Source organism: Aquarana catesbeiana, linkage group LG06 (assembly GCF_042186555.1).
Source record: "Aquarana catesbeiana isolate 2022-GZ linkage group LG06, ASM4218655v1, whole genome shotgun sequence".
Lineage (NCBI taxonomy): Eukaryota > Metazoa > Chordata > Amphibia > Anura > Ranidae > Aquarana > Aquarana catesbeiana.
In genome coordinates, this window is record NC_133329.1 from 353836818 (window position 1) to 353857771 (window position 20954).

Genomic DNA, 20954 nt, shown 5'->3' on the forward strand with positions numbered 1-20954 from the left:
TTTGGCCTATTTGTTGCTGGGCAGATTAAATAATGCAAAATGCGCTTAAAACGCCCTAAAAATGCACTACATGCTTTTATGCAGTGTCTCCATTGATGTCTATTAAACCAAAAAAGCAGCGTTTTGCATTTTAAAAAGTCCTTGACCCTTTCCAAAAACGCAGAGTCACAAAAATGCATTGAACGTGTGAACGCGTTCCATAGGAACCCATGTTAAAAAAAAACATGTCCTGCGTTTCTGCAAAAAGAATGAAAAAATGCATTGGTCTCAATGGAGCCTTAGTGCATCCAACATACATACAGTAGCAATATCTTGTGATAAAATACAATCTGGATATGACCCTAAAACTTAACTCTGGGCACAAAAATGTTCATTTAAATATATTCCTCAATGGCAACAAAGCATATAGATCTACCAAATGCATTTGCAAAGCCAGTTATTACCTTAGAAAAGTAGTGATGACATCATCACTGTGCTACATATAGCCTGGAAAAAAAAAGGTTTCAATCAACGTTTCATAGACTTAAAAATGCACGTCAATATACATCAGCTTGTGCAGATGTGTGCATTATGCTATATGTATGATGTAAATGAATTCAGAATGGTAGTATAGAATTACCTGTATTGAACAGCAGATGGTGCTATTGTCAAAGTTTTTAAAAGGATGGCATTATGATGCTAGACATCTCTGGATTTAGGAGGAAAAAACAGATACATTTATTTTGCATAAACTAGACATAATTCTCATACTTAGCATAATTAATCCCGTCTAATGTACTTGTCATGCCCTCTTTGGACTATATTATTGGATTCCTGGGGTAAACGCGAACCCCCCCCCCTCCGTCATCGTCATAGACATATGGACAGTATACGCTGGCTTGGTGCGCCTGGTTGGTGGCTTTTTGTGCTCCATACAAAATCGTGAGAAAAAAGGATGGAGTGCTGACTATGACAACATAGGAATCTATTGTTCTCCATGCAATAATATTTTACCAGTGTAGCCCCCCGGGGTACTCTCAGAGTAGAATCCTTGACGTCTTGAAGGGTTAGGGCAGAGGGTACCCAGAACAGGCAAAAATAATATCTCCAGACTTTGCTTCTAAGTAAGTATGTAAGTGATTGGCACTTTGAGAGCAGGGAAGCAGAACCCAGGTCACGTATGTTCACCTCCAGGTACCATAAAGTGGTTGTAAATGTCAGACATGAAATCTGAAGAAAGCATATCCTTCTATAGTGTTTACTTGTCTCAACTAAAAGAACTAAGGGGAAGATTTACTAAAACTGGAGCACACAGAATTTGGTGCAGCTGTGCATTCAAGCCAATCAGCTTTTAACTTCAGCTTGTTCAATTAAGCTTTGCCAATTAAAGCTGGAATCTGATATTTTGCACTCTTCAGTTTTAGTAAATCTCCCCCTAAGCCTAGGTTCACATTGAGGGCGGGTTTGAAATCAGTTCAGCTGAACTTGCTCGATTTCAAACCGGAAATGCAGTCCGACTTCGGGGAGCGATTTGACAGATATCTGTGTGGAGTCATGCACAGATGCCTATTCAAATCGCCCCCAAAGTCGCTAATAGTAGTACGGGAAGTACTTTTGGGAATCACTGGTGCAAAGTCAGCGTAGCACCGTTTCACACGGTGCCGTTGCCGGCAATAGGCGGCCCGTTGTGAACGTGGGCTGAGTGTCATTTCTGTCTGCTGCTTCATTCCTCTGCTATCTGCATTAAACACTTCTGGCAAGTTTTCCTGACACCAAGAGAAAAAAGGTGACAGGGAAGGGAGCTCCAGCTGATTTACATGTTCTGTTCCTGTGTGTTGCATGAAGGGGAGTGTGTCCCTTCTCTCCAATCAGCTCTCTGAGCTCTCCTCACTGAGCACTGCAGAGTGTAAATTTAGCTTTTCTGCACCAGGTGAGAATGAGCCCTAATAGATGAGCAGTGAGGACTTCTTGCAATGTCCATCGGCAGCATCTTCTAGCCAGCTCTCTAGAACACTCTTCAGCACAGAAGCCTCCTCCTAAAAATGCCATACTCTATTCCTGCCGTGCTCTTTTTGGTCATACCCTCCAGCAGGACAGCAAAAATCCTTCAGGCCCCAAAACACGGGCCAACTTCTGTTTCCTTACATCCAGGCTCAGGCTCTTCTTTCAGCAACACCCTCTCCAGGCAACAGACCTGGGTGGCAAGTATGGGCTCCTCTTAGGCCCCTTTTCCACTGACTGAAACTGTCCGTTTTTCAGGTAGACCCAACCGGACTGTTTATTGCTCTCTATGGAGCGGCGGATGTCAGCAGACATGTGTCTGCTGACACCCGCTAACATCCGATCTGATCCTATCCGCTAAAAACAGACAGATGGAGATCGGTTCCCCATCCTGATTGGATCAGATAACAGTCGGATGGAAACGGACAGGTGATCTGTTTCCACCCGACAGCCCATAGAGGACAGTGGGTGCAGAGCGGAAACAGACCTGTCTTCTGCCTACTCAGCGGGGATCAGTAGAGAGTTCCCCTGCTAAGTGGGTGGATCTGCTGGTGGACTCCGTCAGTGGGAAAGGGGCCTTACACTGGCATCCTCTTCAGTAGCCTGGAGATAAGATCCTCCTTCCCCAGCAGCAGCTCAGAAGACCAAAGACCTTTCTGAAAGGTCACCCTAAATAGGTCACCTGAAAGGTCACCCTATATTTATTTATAGCTCTGCTCCTCCACGCTCATTGAGGCACTGGGCTGTGGAGGGGCGGGGCACGGCCCTCTCAGCGGCTTACTGAGAGCCTGAGACGGCCATCAGTCCAGGTACCTGGCGGATCCAGACTTCCAGAGTCGGGATAACGCAGTGCCTGGACTGACATTGGTGACATCAGCAGAGCCCAGACTTCAAAACGCTGAAAATGGGTCACAGGAGTGCAAAACTAATTGCACTCCTGTGATCCATAGGAGAAGCCCAGCCAAACGAGCTCAGGCTGGACTTTAATGACCTTGTTTCTCTTTCTTCTATCAACTGTAGAACACCCCCCAGAACTAATCAATATCCTAAACCTAAGGAAAACCCAACAAACACAAATACAACAACAATCAGAGCTTAGGCTGACTTCCGCCTAGCTGGAACACTAAATTTAGACTAGGGTCACTCCTTTATGTCAGGGTCCCTACACCTGCAATACAGTTTGCCATGAAAGGGTGAGACAAGCGCTGTTCACAGCCAAAACTGGGAATTATAGGTTATGTTACCTCTGTACACTGCCACCAGACTTGTTGAAGCCATAGCTTCAGAACTTCATTATCTTGTGTTTTTAGATCACACAAAACTGATGTTTTATGTTTTTTGGCTATACACCAACCATCTGTTTCTCAGCTCCTCCTCTTCTAGGTGCACTTCCTATGGGGGCACCCTTTCAGGCTCGCTCCTGAGCCGGGCCATGCATGTCTGACACAGCCGGCTTGGCCCCGTCCCTGCTCCCTCCTCACAGTATTTGACTGACAGCAGTAGGAGCCAATGGCTCCTGCTACTGCCTTGGTACCTGTGTAAAAACAAAGAGAGTCGCACTGGCTGCAGACGGGTGCAATGTTGGATTGATTTAGGTCTGTAAGTACACAGGAAGGTGAGGGGACGATACAGTTGCTGAGACTTTTTTTTACTAAGTTCTGGGGCAACTGCACTAGCAAAGTGCACAGCCTATTTGCCTTCAGTAAATTAACCTCTTTCATTTTCATGTGCTTCTTCCATTTGAAGTACCTGGTTGATTCTGCCAGTCACCTTTCACCCTTGTTCTAAACACAAAACATAGAAGCTGATCTGTCCTTGTGGTCAGATTTCATCTTTTGGCTGGCCATTCAGAGGTACAGGACACTGTACAAACACACAGCATGCCTGTATTGGGTAGTCTGTTCAGTCATCATGCCCCCAGACCAATCTTAGCCTGCCTCTGGCTGACAGCCCTTCTCAATCACAGCCTGCCTCTTGAACTTGGACAATAATTGCTTATACCAGAGTTCAGTGTTACCGCCTAAGGCAGCCATCTTTGCAGGGGATGGAGGGAATGGGTGGCAAAAATGGTTGCCACAGTCGGTATCTGCCTCTGGCACAGTCCTGCTGGTCATGAATGAGTTAGACAGCTGTATAGGTGTGATTTTCTAAACACACACTGTCTGCTTTCCGGGACATACACCTTTACCCCCACGGATGTCAAATCGGGAGCAGTGGCTGTGTCTGTGCAGCTGCAGGGTCCCAGTTGACAGGAATGGGACTGCCTGCACGTAGATGCATGTAAGGCCCTTTCCACACGGGACGAGCTCTGCTAGGAGACCATTTGCTCAGCAGGGACACTGTCTGCTGATCCCTGCTGAGCAGGCGGATGGCTGGTCGATGTCTGCTCTGCTTATGCAGAGCAGACACAGCCCACTCTGGACACAGACACAGCCCACTCTGGACACAGACACAGCCCACTCTGGACACAGACACAGCCCACCCTGGGCACAGACACAGCCCACCCTGGACACAGACACAGCCCACCCTGGACACAGACACAGCCCACCCTGGACACAGACACAGCCCACCCTGGACACAGACACAGCCCACCCTGGACACAGACACAGCCCACCCTGGACACAGACACAGCCCACCCTGGACACAGACACAGCCCACCCTGGACACAGACACAGCCCACCCTGGACACAGACACAGCCCACCCTGGACACAGACACAGCCCACTCTGGACACAGACACAGCCCACTCTGGACACAGACACAGCCCACTCTGGACACAGACACAGTCCGCTCTGGACACAGACACAGTCCGCTCTGGACACAGACACAGCCCACCCTGGACACAGACACAGCCCACCCTGGACACAGACACAGCCCACCCTGGACACAGACACAGCCCACTCTGGACACAGACACAGCCCACTCTGGACACAGACACAGCCCACTCTGGACACAGACACAGTCCGCTCTGGACACAGACACAGTCCGCTCTGGACACAGACACAGTCCGCTCTGGACACAGACACAGCCCGCTCTGGACACAGACACAGCCCGCTCTGGACACAGACACAGCCCGCTCTGGACACAGACACAGTCCGCTCTGGACACAGACACAGCCCACCCTGGACACAGACACAGCCCACCCTGGACACAGACACAGCCCACTCTGGACACAGACACAGCCCACTCTGGACACAGACACAGCCCGCTCTGGACACAGACACAGTCCGCTCTGGACACAGACACAGTCCGCTCTGGACACAGACACAGTCCGCTCTGGACACAGACACAGTCCGCTCTGGACACAGACACAGCCCGCTCTGGACACAGACACAGCCCGCTCTGGACACAGACACAGTCCGCTCTGGACACAGACACAGTCCGCTCTGGACACAGACACAGCCCACCCTGGACACAGACACAGTCCACTCACCTCTATGGGTGGTCAGATGTAAACGGATCGCCTGTCTGTTTACACCCAACTGTCATTGGATCAGATGTCGGTGGGTGAAAATGGACACATCATAGAGGATAATGGAGGGTCCGATAAGGTCCGCCTGAAAAACAGGCGGACCCGATTGGTCCACTCGTGTGAAAGGGCCCTTACCCCCTATGCATGTTATGCAGGCAAGACAAGGCCTTTACATGGAAGTACATTTAGGTTTGCCCATGTGAATGAGGCCATAATACAAAACTTGCTAGAACAAGGGATTGATTCTGCTAGGTCTTTCTATCTAATAAAGAAACCTGACATAAAGAGGCTTATTTACTAAAAGAGTTGACAATCTTCATACAATAAATGTATCCAATCACACGCAGATAAAAAAAGTAAACAGGACCTTGCTTTTTATCTGATTGGCTAGTTGAAGGGAATATTCACATATTATGTGAAGATTATCAACTTCTCACTTCAGCCTCAATTGTAGTCAATCTGTGGACTGAACAGTCCAATTAGGTGGTCCATCGTGGTGGTCCATGACATCCTGGGCATCATATACATACTTTGCTCACTGATATGTTTACTCTGAAGAAAAGAGGCGGCAGCACCATGTGTCACCGTACTGTCATCATGATTTAGTCACAACAAGCATTCTTGCAAGAGATGTACAGTAAATAGATGGATGAACAGCCTGGCGGGATTTAAAGGTCATCAGTCATACGATGAACTGAATACTACGCGGCAAAGTTACTTGGCTTGAAATATCAGTTATATCATTGCAACTGAAATTGTATTTTCTTTTCAGATCTGGATGTGAGTTTGCCTGAAAGTTTGAATAAATCATCTGATAACGGGGAGATGAGCCATGAGTCAGGTAGGATATTTAATATGACTATGTGACCTTTTTTAAGCCTTTTTGCTCTGGTAAAGAGCGATGAACAAACTGCATTAACTCATAACAATCGCTCTATTATGATTGGATGAACAGTGAATAAGCTGCTACAGTATATTGGATTACGAGCATAATCCATTCTAGGAGAATGCTTGGAATCCAAAGCACTCGCATATCAAAGCGAGTTTCCCCATAGAAGTCAATGGAAACGAAGATGATTCGTTCCACATTGACTTCTATTACATGCAATACCGCATGAGGCCAGAGGTGGGGGGGCGCCAGAGAGCCTCAGAAATACTCGGGGACAGCTCGGCTGAATTTGGAAAGCCTCAGAAAGGCTTGGAAACACTCGGGAACTGAGTATTTCCGACTGTTTCCGAGCATTTCCGAGTGATTCCGAGTATTTCCGAATGGCTCCGAACAATTCCGAGTGTCCCCGGCGCCCCAGCACCTCTGGCCAAATGCGGTACTGCACACCCCATTAGCTTGAATTCCGCTCATTTTGCGAGACAACACTCGCAAACCGAGTCAGAATTAAAAAAAAAAAGTTGCTCGTCTTTCAAAACGCTCGTTAACCGTGGTTCTCGTAAACCAAGTTTCCACTGTACTGCACTTATGCACTATGACCCTTATTCAGTTTGTTGGAATAATAATGGTCTATGTTTTTCTATAGCCATATATCCTAACCATGAATGGGCTTCAGTTCGGTCTGAACCTGGACAAAAGCTGTAAGTGCTAGCCCAATCAGCCATGCCTGGGGTATTCCCTGCCCCGTAGCTGCATGTCTGTGACATCATTGACCTAATATGGCCATATTAGGTCAATGATGTCACAAGCATCCCCACCTATTTGTGTACTTCAGCATTGAGAGCTTCATTCTGGGTTCAGTTGAACATGAGTTCAGATCGAGCCCATGCTCATCACAATTCATAACCTTCCCAATATTAAAAAGACAGAGGAATGTACACAGGTGCACATTCCTAGTTCTCTGGTGAAAAGGTGATTAACATTACAGACTGAGGTCTTGTGTGTGAGAAATTAAATCAGACCTTCACCCAATAAAGCAACTTATTTGCACCTGGCTCCTCCCCCTTTTAGTGTATAAAACACTTTTTGCGCTGCAACACAGCACCTCCTTTTTTACCGCCTAGGCAAGAATGATGTTGCACTCCCCAGTCGTTCTGACAATGCTTGGGTGCTGCTGGAATCTGAATGTGCGCAGATGTGCCGCTGGACTTCAGGACCCACTGGAGACTTTTGGGTACATTCGTGCATGTTCAGGGGGTTTTCTCAAGCATGCATGAAGAATGTAGAAAACAAGGTCCTAGATCTCTGTGCACGTGCAAGAAACCTCCCTTGCCTGCTCATGTGCTGGATTGTTAAAGATGGATAAAGTTCCTCTTTAAAGGGTGTTGTGCAGCCACAAACTGGTTAACACAAATAGAAATGAGAACAAATCGTGAGAGAAACGTATTTTTAGCATTTGGATTTGTCCATGATCTATGTTACTGCATAAAGCTGTATTTGCAGGATTTCACAATGTAGGAAAATAAAAGCAGAATTTAGCAAGAGAACAGTCTGTGAAAACACACATAAATTGTTCCAGATTTGTGTGTATTTGTATTGAAATGCTCTATTAAAGCTCATGAGGCTGTAAATCTTTTTTCATGCTTATTGAGTAAAATAAGGTAACCTTAGAGCAAGCGAGATTTTATTTTTCTGCATTTGTATAGTTTCTAAAGCCAGTTTTAGGTTGTTTTAACTTTAGCTGGGCTGCTAACATTCATTACTGATGCTGGTTAGCAATCCTAAAACCATTATTAGCAACAATCAGGTTTTGTGAGAAACATGACCCAGCCAGTTCCAGAACAAAAGCAAGTATAGCAGTTATCATTCCTGGTATGCGTTTAATGTAACTGGTTTGGAAAACCTTTAAATCAATGGGTTTAGTTCTGCTTTAAGGCAGTACAGTAATACGGGGGCTTACATACAGGAGGTTGCTTGAGATGAGCTTTCTTTAAACATGGGGCTTCTTAAAATTGACCTAGCCTAAAAAATGTTTTCCTAGCTGGTGTGGTGTGCAGAATTGTCCCGGGCCTGAAGACTGAAATACTCTTAATGTCCTGTCCTAGTATGTTAGGCCAACTCCACAGATATCCAGGAATGTCACTGAAATATCAATATCCCTGCTCAACAAGAACCTGTCCCTAATGCTGGGCCAACCTCTCCTTCACAAGCAGGTATCTGCCCCTACCTGAAACTTTCCACACTGCAGACACATCACGGGCTATAAATGCCCCCTCTGTCACAACGATGGACACCTAAATTAAGAAAACCGTGTCCAATCAGACACAGGTTCTCCAAGATGGCCCCTGGAGTTCATGGTAGAGGACACACTGGTGCCAGGCCTGGATCCTTCCTTTAGATAGAATAAAAAGGAGGCACTTCCCCTGAAAAACAATTCCAATTAAAGTGAACCGTCACCCTCCTCCCACCAATTTTTTTACCCCTGCTTACTGGGCGGTGTTTTCTGCACTGTTCAGATACTCACCCACCCAAGGAGATCCATCGTTGTCCTGCTGAGATCCTCTTGTTTTCTCCCACCGCTCAGTCCTTCCATGTTGTTTGTGACTTCAATGAAAGGCACATCGGCTCTTCCAGGTTCAGCCAGCAAGTCTCCTGATGACACCCACTAGGCCCACTCCCCTTCTCCCTTATGAATGAAGGACAATGCCCCCTGGGATATGTAGCGTGCATAGCGAGTACTGTGCACATCATTTGCTTAGGCAAGTGATGTACATGGGGGAAGGGTGGGGTTGCACAATTTACATGAAGAAAAGGTAAAAAAAAAAAAAAAAGCGGTGGGTGCTATTCATGTAGAGGAGGGGAGGGGGGTGGAGAGGAAGGAACTTTATGTTGAGGGTGAAGACCTGCCTTAGACCCCATTCACACAGGGGAAACACGACTTGCAGGTCGCCTCAGCGAGGCGACCTGCAAACGACTGCCCGGGCGACTTGCAAAACGACTTCTGTATAGAAGTCTATGCAAGTCACCCCAAGTCGCCCCCGAAGTCGTACAGGAACCTTTTTCTAAGTCGGAGTGACTTGCGTCACTCCCCTTAGAACGGTTCCATAGCACAGAACGGGAGGCGACTTGTCAGGCGACTAGGTCGCCTGACAAGTTGTCCCTGTGTGAATGGGCTCTTAAGGAACTGAAGATGGTGAAATGGAAAACTACATGCCTAACACCTGGTTAAATACGGCCCCCATTTATGACAGCTCTCAGATATCACAGTGTTTTCTCCACAGTGCACCTGTATTTTTTTACGAGTCATTTAAAAAAATGCAGGCTCCTATATGGAGCCTATGGTGTCCTCCTTTGCAGTGTTCTCAGCATAATGCTAAAAAGAACATCCTGTGATTGGAGAAGGATTGGACATGTGACGCGACTCTCCATTTGTTTTCCATTTATTTATTTGAATTCATTTCGGTCCCAAAGATATTTTCTGAGGGGTTGGAGGCACTGGAAGCAAGAGAAAAAAAAAAAACCTTTCAACACAAATGCAGTATAACTCATTGATATGCTGGGAAGAAGGTTGCAGTGGTAATAGATTTACTACAGTTTGGAGGTTGGCAGATCTCTGAGCAATCATCCTTCTCAGTTTAGGATCTGCTAATCTATGGGAATGGGGGATGATATTGTACCTATGTAAGCAGGCAGAGAGAGAGAGAAAAATACAAAGTGTTCTCTGATTGGACGAGGTGGAGAGCGTGACAGCACCATCCTGCCTCTCCACCTCATTCAATCAGGCGATGCTTTGCATTCATTCAGAAAATGCACAGGACTCTCTGAATGGTGTTGGTGCTGTGTGGCCAACCTTCTGTGTTCAGAATACAGCATGGCAGCCACTCGCCGCAGGTTCCAGAAGCAAGTGGAGATGACTGGAGTAGTAGTGTCTACTTTGGTGATTTCCAGCTTCCACGGGCATCAACCAGGTGTGGTATATACATAGTTACATTGTTCCAAGCTGTACCAATGTACTGTAACTATGGGTATATATATGTATAGGTATATAGAATTTAAAGCATTTTGTTATATTTCGTCCATCCCTGGAATCATTCTTTAAGGAATGGAAGAAACATCTAATTATTACACCATCTGTTTCATGTGGAGCAGTTTTTAGATGTGACTGTGAAGAGAAGAATACCCCAACTATTGAGATGATTCTAGTTCTAGGACAGTTAAAACTACATGAGTCCCCTTTTGTTATGTGCAAGATACTGATTTCCTAATTGCCACATTCTTCCTCGTCTTGCAGGAACATGTTGTTTTCACTTGTGGATGTGGTTGCTTATTCAGCATCGTATTTATATATAGCCATTTTTTTTTTTTTTTACTTAGGGCTATAAATGCCATGTCATACACTTCAGCATCTTCTGTTTTTGTTCTGGAGGTTTTATTTGACCCGAGAATTTGTTACATGTCAGTAAGGAAGCCTACTCCGGAAACTCATATTTTGCTACATTAACCACTTTAAGTCTGAAGCAATTTTTAAAATGTTCTCACACATTTTAAAATCAGCATTTGGTTTGCTAGAAGATTACTTTAAAACACCAGAACAATGATATATTTTCTGAAAGCAAAGGCCCGTGAAGAATGGAACGGTGGCAATTGCAAATTTTTGTTTTGTACAATATTGGCACACCTGTTTATCAAATTATTATTTTCAGGGAAAAAATGAATTTTAGTGCACATAAATATGATATAATTCCCAAGTTTGTCATAAAATATAAAAATTGGGATTGCATTAAAAAAATAGATGCCAAACATGTCAAGCGTTAAAATTGCGGTCCCCCACAAAATGGCGAAAAACTGCGCTACCCAAAATGGTCCATAGGTTATGATTTAAAAGATTTACAGGTTAGCAGTTATAAGTTAATAGTAAATAATGACTCTAAAATGAATGCTCTCACTCCAACATTTGTGGTAATACCTTACATGTGTGGTACAATCACCGTTCATATACAGGTACATGTCCTATACACACACGTTTGTATTCACATGTGTGTGCAAGGCATTGGGGATGCTTTTTTTGTTATTTTTTTTTCTTTATTATAATTCACATATTTAACCTGTTTTTTTTTTCCATTTAAAATTGAAGCTTAGGTATGAACATTTTTGCATAGTTACATTGGTCCAAACTCAATTCATAGCATTCTCTGATTGAACAAGGTGGAGAGGCAGGGGGTTGGCATCACAATCTCCACCTCATCCAATCAGAGAACGCTCTGCATTCATTGAGGGAATGCAAAGTATTCTCTGAATGGCACACTTTCCGGGATTCACCCGGACAGTCTGGGTTTTGAATCATGTGTTCGGGTTTCAGGTGGGCTGAAACCCGGACACATTATTCAGACTGGGCTGTGGCTCCCCAAGTAACCAAGATAGTCATACACAAATATGTTGTTGTCCAGGAGCTGCGGGCAGCTGTCTGGGGGCAGGTTCGGTATCACTGGGTGGCAGGGCGATGATGTCCGCAAGAACTATTTGGCCACACCCACCGTTCGCTGCGGCATGCATTACTACTCTCCTAGGGGCATGCAAAAATGTCCCAGGCCACTAAAATGTTCGTGTTTGGCTTGAAGAAAAGGTGGCAACCCTATAAATGACACCAGCAGTAATCAACTTGGAAGACTGAGAACATATTGTCAGTGCAGTACATATGTACTTGTCCCCTGAGGGTCACCACCGCAGCACCCTGAATTTACTGTGTAATGGTGCAGAGAGTGGTACTGATATCATCATGTCAGCTTCGCTCCTATCAGTGATAGAGAAGGGTCAAGGCTGATCATGCAGTATAATGTGACTAGCTTAAGGCTTCATAAAAGTCTAAGTAAGTATAAAATAAAATATAGCCTACAATACATGCTGGAAACCTTTCGGGGGAGCAAAAAGAATGGTTGGGGACAAAGAGGGGAGCCAGAAGGAGGTTTTAAAAAAACACCATGTCACCTTGTCCCTGCAGAGCAAAGTAACGGTTCTGCCCCCTCCCTTCCCCACTTACAGTGTTTCTGGACAGTATTCACAGCGCTCAACTTTTTCCACATTTTGATATGTTACAACCTCATTCTAAAATAGATTCAATTCATTATTGTCCTCACAATTCTACAAACAATACCCTATAATGACAACGTGAAAGAAGTTTGTTTAAAATCTTTGCAAATTCATTCAAAATAAAAAACAAAAAAAAATCACATGTGCATAAATATTCACAGCCTTTGCTCAATACTTTGTTGATGCACCTTTGGCACCAGTTTCAGTCTCAAGTCTTTTTGAGTAATGCTACAAGCTTGGCACACCTATTTTTGGGCAGTTTCTCCCATTATTCTTTGCAGGACCTTTCAAGCTCTATCAGGTTGGATGGGAAGCTTCGGTGCACAACCATTTTCAGATCTCTCCAGTGATGTCCAATCGATCTGTGCCTGGTTTCCTCCAGACATGACGCTTGCCATTCAGGCCAAAGAGTTCAATCTTTGTTTCATCAGACCAGAGAATTTTGTTTCTCATGATCTGAGAGTCCTTCAGGTGTCTTTTGGCAAACTCCAGATGGGCTGTCATGTGCCTTTTACTGAGGAGTGGCTTCCGTCTGGCCAATCTACCATACAGGCCTGATTGGTGGAGTGCTGCAGAGATGGTTGTTCTTCTAGAAAGTTCTCCTCTCTCCCTGGAGAAATGCTGGAGCTCTGTCAGAGAGACCATTCGGTTCTTGGTCACCTCCCTGACTAAGACCCTTCTCCCTTGATCACTCAGTTTGGCCGGACGGCCCACTCTAGGAAGAGTCCCGGTGGTGGTTCTAAACTTCTTCCATTTACAGATGATGGAGGCCACTGTGCTCATTGGGACCTTCAATGCTGGCCTTCTATACCCTTCCCCAGATCTGTGCCTCAATACAATCCTGTCTCGGAGGTCTACAGACAATTCCTTGGACTTCATGGCTTGGTTTGTGCTCTGACATGCACTGTTAACTGTGGGAACTTATATAGACAAGTGTGTGCCTTTCCAAATCATGTCCAATCAACTGAATTTACCACAGGTGGACTCCAATCAAGTTGTAGAAACATCTCAAGGATGATCAGTGGAAACAGGATGCACCCGAGCTCAATTTTGAGTGTCATGGCAAAGGCTGTGAATACTTATGTACATGTGATTTTTTTTGTTATTTTATTTTTAATAAATTTGCAAAGATTTCAAACAAACTTCTTTCAGATTGTCATTATTCGGTGTTGTTTGTAGAATTTTGATCAAAATAATTTAATCCATTTTGAATACTTTCTGGATTCACTGTATTCTTACCTTTACAGTTTCACTCGCTGTTCCTTCTTCCCTCACTGTTTCCACAAGGTACCTGGTACCTCTGGATATGGGGAAGCATGTGAGCCTAGAAAGAAATATGTTTTCTAAAGAAGGCATGTTCATGTTTAAAAGAGCTTACCTAACCCTCTGGAGTCATTAAAAGCCCATTTTACCCTTAAAATTACCAAAAACCACCCAAATTGGCCTTCCTTTTTTACTCCAATGCATTTGGAGAAATTGTGCCAAAGTACTTCCAATTTCATGGACATTTTGACATAACAAAAACTTCCAATTTTGCTTATCCTTATTCACCTTCCCATTACTCCTTCACAGCTTCATTTGGTGAGTTATGCCTGGTACACACGATGAGATTATTGGACGAATAACCGTTCGTTTTTTTTTTTTTGCATGCTAATCTCATATTGAAAATGAAAAGGTTACGAAAATGATATAATGTATTGTATTTTCGGACGAAAACCATACTGATTAAAATGAAAATCATCTGAATTTTTTTTTGAGCTTGTCCCATTGGATAATATCCGATGAGCTGTTGAACCATGACTAACGATCAGACTATCGTACGATTGCTTCAAAAGCGGTATTTTTCATCCAATTTTCTGATCGTGTGTACCGGCCATTAGGCAGGGCTTTTTTCTCAAAGAATAGGTTCAGGAACTCTCTCCACCTTGACCTACCTCTGAGTCCCTTGTCTCCGCCACCTCCTAGTATTGCTTCTTTTAGAGAATGCAAGTACAAATACAAGCCAAGTATCATTTTGTGGTGTTAAGTAATTTGTATGAAATTGGTTAATGATACTAGACCCCACCAGCAACAACAGATCCCCCCATCAACAATAGACCTCCCAGCAACAATAGACTCTCCCCCCAGGAACAAAATACACCACCCCAGTAAGTATAACACACCACCATCAACAATAGATCTGCCCAGAAACAAAAGACCCCTGCTGGCAACAATAGATCTCCAGCGGCCAGCATCTAATAGAATATCCCCCTCAACACTGTATCCCCCAAAACAACATAAGAACTCCAGAGCAAAATATCCCCCACCAGCAACAAAAGATCCCCCGCAATGGCAGATCCCTCCAGCAACAATAGACACCACCCAGCAGTCAACATCAATAGACCCTCCAACACACCCCAGCCCCCTTTGCCAATACATTCATTCTGTGTTTGAGATGTGTTCCCCTGCATTCCCACTAAAAAAAAGCCCTGGAGTTAGGTAAATACCCAATACTTCCAAGTAAAGAGGGCATATGAATCATGACTCTACATCTAAAATGTTATACAGTTCAGATATAATATGAATATAGCCACTTTGTTAAAAAAAAGTATTCCGATTTCCCTGTATATTTTCAATTCTCTCCAGACATGCTTATGAGCTCTACTGTATATGACCGGCACTGACGAGCAGTTTTATGTACTTCTCTGCTACCATAACTGTGGCTAGATCCATGTGTAACTAGATCTATCATGGCAGCCAGTAGTGTTTGAAAAAATGGGATGGACCAAAAGGACAAAGAAACGTGCAGAAAATAAAGAAGGGGGAAGAAATGTTAAAACAAGTGATAAATGTAAAATAAACAACAGATAATAATGTGAATCAAGGTGACTATAATTCTCGTTGCGCTAAAGTTTTAGCTTTGGAGGAGACTGAATGCTAGCCTCTTGCCTACCGATTATGGGCCCTGGCATTTGGGGGAACAGTGCTCTTTGTGAGCTGAATGCCTGGGGACACTTGAGGTAGTGTTACTTTAGATTCAGGTCCATGTCCCCCAAGACACACAGACTCTGGGTACCCTGTATATGCCATATTAGAAATAGTGACTGATTCATACTGTTGGGACACATACTGTTAGATTCTAATGTCATCAACTCCAGCCACCTAAACAAGTATCGTCTTGTTTTGTGCTTGTGAGCGGTTGGAATATCTGATATCTATATTCAGACTGGGAGGAGTGGTATATGACGAAAGCACTCAAGTGGAGTGTAGGGACGTTTCGCTACATTGGTGGCAAGCAGTAGGACACTTCCTGCAGTCTGGGACATTCAAACTTCCACATGGATCTAAGGTCCGGATAGCAGGAGAGGAGAGGTACAGATACCAGCCACCTTGGAAGAGGAATTCAGAAGGAGATTGCGAGAGATGCAGATACAGCACAGAGGACCAGTGTCAGAGCAGGTCCTGCTGGGATGGTTTGATTCTATCCGCTGCGTACTCTGGAAGGAAAGCTAGCCTGTGAGCAGCGACACCAGGGAAAAGTTCTTCCCTCCATCCAGGAAAGGTACTGGTCGCAGTATGGATTGAAGGTGCTGTTTTTGGGAGAAAACCCGCACAAGGAGCAGACAGCTGAATTAAGCAGGCTAGTCTGGGCAGAGATGCGGCTGGATGAGAGCTACAGAGCCCTCTGGTGGCATGTATCCCAAGCATGCCCTTGGATACCGGATGACAGCCCAATGGAAGGCTTTGGCTATGGCGACCTGGGACTGTGGTATGTGAAGCGGACAGGGGACCCTAACTGTGGGAGTGATTTGGAGTGGCGGTTGGACGAAATCATGGATTTCAGAGAAGGGCTACTGAATGTCTTGTAAGTGCACTGGGCACTGGAAGATATAGAGTTTCTGGCCGTTCAGGAATGGGAGCTGTAGATCGCCTACAGACGGCTGCTAGACTCTGCTCAGGGCCAGGGCTGAATGTTAAAATAAGTGATAAATGGAAAATAAACAACAGATAATAATGTGAATTAACGTGACTATAATTCTCGTTGCGCAAAAGTTTTAGTGATAGATACGAATGGTTATTTTCTTAATCTGTTTAACAGTGCATAACATTGCCACATCTCACCTGTTTGAATGAGTCATGTAGAGCCTACAGTACACAATGTGGGAGTGATACTCTGCCCCCTTCATCTCCAGACACGTGCACATTATGGAAGATAATGTCAATGCACAGTGGAGAAGAACCATCTTGGCATGTAATGTGCATGGTCATGACACCGATTCTGATCCTTCTGACACTATTAAGCACGGTCATATCTTCAACCTAGAGTATAGTTTACTGGAACTACTTGTAATGTACTATAGTCTTTCCAGAAAATCTAAAAACTTACAATTATTCCTATAACTGTGTCTCAGATCCTTATAAAATGATGACACCCAAAACGTATCATTGTAATTATGGGGTCTCTGCATTGCAAGACAAGCAAGAGGTCAGGGTAGACAGCAAACAAGAATCATACAGTATCAGTTAGGGGTGAGGGCTGTAGAATGTGTTCTATTTAGGGTTCCTTGATTTTAAGGAAGAATAACTAAATATTAAAATAAGGTTTTGGTTTATATAGGGATAGGCATATACAGAAATTCTAACTACAAGAGAAAGGAAGAAGGGTAAGGGAAACAAAGGTGATAGGAAGAAGTCTACTTTCTAGAACAGCAAATTTATTCTCACTACAAAAGCCATGTATGCCAAGGCTCTGTCCCACTTTGAACCTCACCCATTTGCAAGTCCGGAGAGAATCACATCTTTGATCCATCATAAAAGCGGAACTCTACCCAAAAGGGTAAAGTGGAGCTCCACCCAAAAAGGGAAGTTTAAGACATTCTCTCCCTCTCCTCTGCCTAACTTGGCATGTAATTTTGGAGGTGGGGGAGCGGGTACCTATTTTTGACAGGTAACCGCTCCCACCTCTGCTCGGATCGCCTAAGCAATCCAAGTGGAAGTTCTGCTTTTCCCTTCCATTTCCTGAAGTCTTCTGGGACATGCCACAGGTCCCAGAAAACTGCTAGACCATTCAGAAAGCGCAGAGCGGCTCATGCATTCGCAGTAGGCAAGCCAGCTGTGAAGCCGAAAGCCGCACAGCCAGCTGCCCACGGTTAGCATGCTGGCATGCTGGCACCAGGAACCCAGAGGCTAGTGAACTAGTCCTGGTGAAGACGGCGTTGGGTCCTTCGAAGGTAAGTGTCCATTTATTAAAAGTCAGCAGCTATAAAATTTGTAGCTGCTGACTACTACAGCGATTTCCAGCTTCCATGGGGATCACACAGGTATGGCATATACAGTACTTACAAGCTGGACCAATATAGCTATGTCAAAATTGTCATACCTAAGCTTCAGCTTTAACTGCAGCAGGCAAAAATCAGGTATCTGTCCTGCTGGACAGGGCTGTGCCCTATGGCAGAGCTTTGTAAATGTTGTAACTTGATGGATACAAGTAAAAATTCTTCGTCAGGTAAAACAGATTTCTTATATTATCTTTAATCTGTGTATTTTATCCTGTTTCCTGGGAGTTGAGCTTTAAAATAACAATAACAAATAAAAAAATATAGTTGTTTAAATAAATTTTTCTTTTGTTTCAGATAATGAGAGCACAGACCGAGCTTCTCCCATTCCTAAAATGGCTCTTCGAGATTACCAGCTGGAACTGGCCAAGCCAGCTTTGGAAGGCGAGAATGTTATTATATGTTTGCCCACAGGAAGTGGGAAAACTAGAGTGGCCGTGTACATCACCAGGGACCATCTGGACAAGAGACGGGCAAAAGGCTTGCCAGCAAAAGCTATTGTTTTAGTCAACAAGGTATTGAATTTTTGTTTTTTAGTTTTAAAACTCACTGACACTGTGGTATTTTCAATGACTAATTCAGCAATTTATGTATTTCTCTTTCAGTAAAAATTAACTAATTTTAGCCTAAATATACTGTATATTGTATATTCTTCAAAAACTTTTATAAGAACTATACATATGTTATTATCATCCCTTACAAATGAGCAGCAATTTCAAAGTAATGCTCATAATTTCTATTTTTCACTAATAATTTTATTTTTGTGTTACCCCCCATCCTGATTACCCTAGCATCTCTTAAAATAGTTCTGAACGCCAGAGGGCTGGGAAGGATTGGCGATCATGTGACCACTGTCACAGTGGGCACATGATCAGAAGCCAGTCACTTTTATGCTTTAAACAGAGTGAAATGTATTTCTTGAACAGGAAAAAATATGGGAGAGAGGGCACAGGACACCCTTAATAACGATCAGCAACAGTTAGATTGGCAGACTCCTTAGACAAAAATAGGTGAGATAAGGTAGACAGTAGTACAGGGATAAGAGCCTTTAAGTTGAACCAGCACATCTGTACTTCATAGACAGGCTGTCTCCTCTAGTAATTGAACTTTTACTCACTACTTCATCTCAGATTCCCTTGGATAAGTTCTCCCTTGAAGTCCTCCCAGCCACTTCATAATCTCTAACTCATGAAGAGTCCCCTCTGTTGCTTCCTTAGAAATCCATCCCTTTTAGAATAATTTCCGGATCCTTAGCAGGCTTTCCTCAACAGAAACTTGAACACGCGGATAGGCCTCGGACAGGCCTAGCAGCCAGCAGCCAGCTGGATAGACCTCAGGCTTTAGGCCTAGCAGCCAAGAACTGTACACACATCCACCCAGGCCACAGCCCTGGGCGGGAAGACTAAGATCACCTGACTTCTTTTAAATAAATAGCTTCTCCCAGCATTCATAGCAGCGAATCTGATTGGCTGAAAAAAGTATGTTTATCCATAACTTGAATGTACTGTAGCTCATACTGATATCAAAGGCAACAGTGCCACCTACTGACAAAAGGGAGAAGCCACAACTGTATAGAAGTAGAACAGAAGTCATTTGACCAATAAACACTACAAATTAGCCAGGCTGGCTACCACCCAGCATAACTAAATTTACCTGCAGCCCTATTCTAGGGTGCTACACACATTTACAGCTGACTTAGGATAACACCTCATTTATATTTGTTACATGTTCTCATTCACATAGCATAGCTTAAAGTTATCTTACTGCTTACTTTCTATTTGCTTTTTTCTGAAAACTCCAAAACTGAGGCATGCAGAGGGGTCCGGGGAGTTATTCTTTACCATAATTAACCCTGTCTATAATGAAGTATCTGTAGTGTGCTGGCAGATCTCTTAATTAGTTGTAAACTAGATTTGAGCACTGTCTGTTCTAACAAAGGGTTAAACATCAAGTAGTTAGACCTCATGTCTTACATGTTAATGAGTGGAAGCTTAGTGTGCCCCTCATTGTCAGCGGGGACAGATTGAGTTTTCAAATTGATTACAAATTGAGTCTACCCAAGGCCTACTCCAAACAAACACTTAGGTATTTTTTTTTATTATTCTTAGGTACGCTGTGTGAATTAAAACACATAGCAAACATTTAGTTAGGTTTTCTCAAATTCAGCTGCAAACTTGGAAATATGCTTTAAGGTCCCAGACCAGCGTTGTAGGATCAGATCTAGAAGGCAAAAGAATAAGAAACACTATAGGTATAAGTAACATAAAAAGCAGCCAATAACAGGTTTTTAATGAATGCAGATGGTGGGGAGGCCTCCCTTATACTGTAGCTTCCAGGGGTCTGTCCTCATTTGAAATTGTCATTGTAATTCACCAGTACAAACTTACAAGCAGGTCAATAAGAACCTCAACAGGCATAAAGTGTGATATGGACCTATCAGGGTTGGATATTAAAGTTTCACATGTTTGCTTGTCCTTCTATTGCATTCTACATGCAGAATGATGAGAAAAAGTTGCAAGGAGAGAAGATGAAAAAGAGAGAGAAAAAGAAGGAAGAGGGACGAGAATAGAGAAAAGGAAGAGGAATGATTGAACAAGAGAGAGGAAAAATATGTAGGAAGGAGTGAAGGGAGTGACGTGACATAGATTAGTCCCTAAAGGACCAGACCCCGGAATGGTCTGGCTGTTGGGTTCCATTCCAGCAGCCAGGCACACGGTAGTTCACAGTGACTTGAGTCAGAAAACAGGCTGTACATGTCTTTTTGGCAGTTTATGTTGCTAAAAAGAACCGGGATAGTGTGAGGGTGAGCCTTGAGATACTCCAAAAACTTCTAACAAAATGGTTATGGAGGACTTTAACTCTGATCTCCTCCTTCAGGGTGTGAATCACCTTCTTAAATATGAAGGGTGATTAGATTGCAAACAGGAACTCCTCAACAGCAATATAATCCTGGATGTACTGCTGTCCCAAATAGGGCAAAGAAAAGTCTCTGGACCCCACATGGCAGGTACTCACGGTGTCCTGTATATTTTGTTGCCACCTGCAATACCAGTAAGCTGCTGTACTTATTGCCTGTGTCTTGGATCCTCAGATGAGCTGTCTGCATGTTTGCAGGGGGCTAGGCCAGAGTTCCCCAATCCCAAGCAGGAGCCGGGACCCCAAAAGTAATTCTTTGAAACTGCAGGCAGTCTTCCAGGGATGCCACAGCTCTCAGG

The 20954-nt window shown here is 44.0% G+C and overlaps 1 protein-coding gene across 1 annotated transcript in view; it reads left to right on the plus strand.

Moving 5' to 3' along the window:
• The window catches only part of IFIH1 (interferon induced with helicase C domain 1), a 74040-nt gene that overhangs the window by 13527 nt on the left and 39559 nt on the right, over window positions 1–20954 (plus strand). The window contains exons 5-6 of the mRNA XM_073634040.1: window positions 6224–6292; window positions 18037–18254. Of these exons, the coding sequence (XP_073490141.1) occupies window positions 6224–6292; window positions 18037–18254 (287 nt within the window). The remainder of the gene's footprint in view (window positions 1–6223; window positions 6293–18036; window positions 18255–20954) is intronic.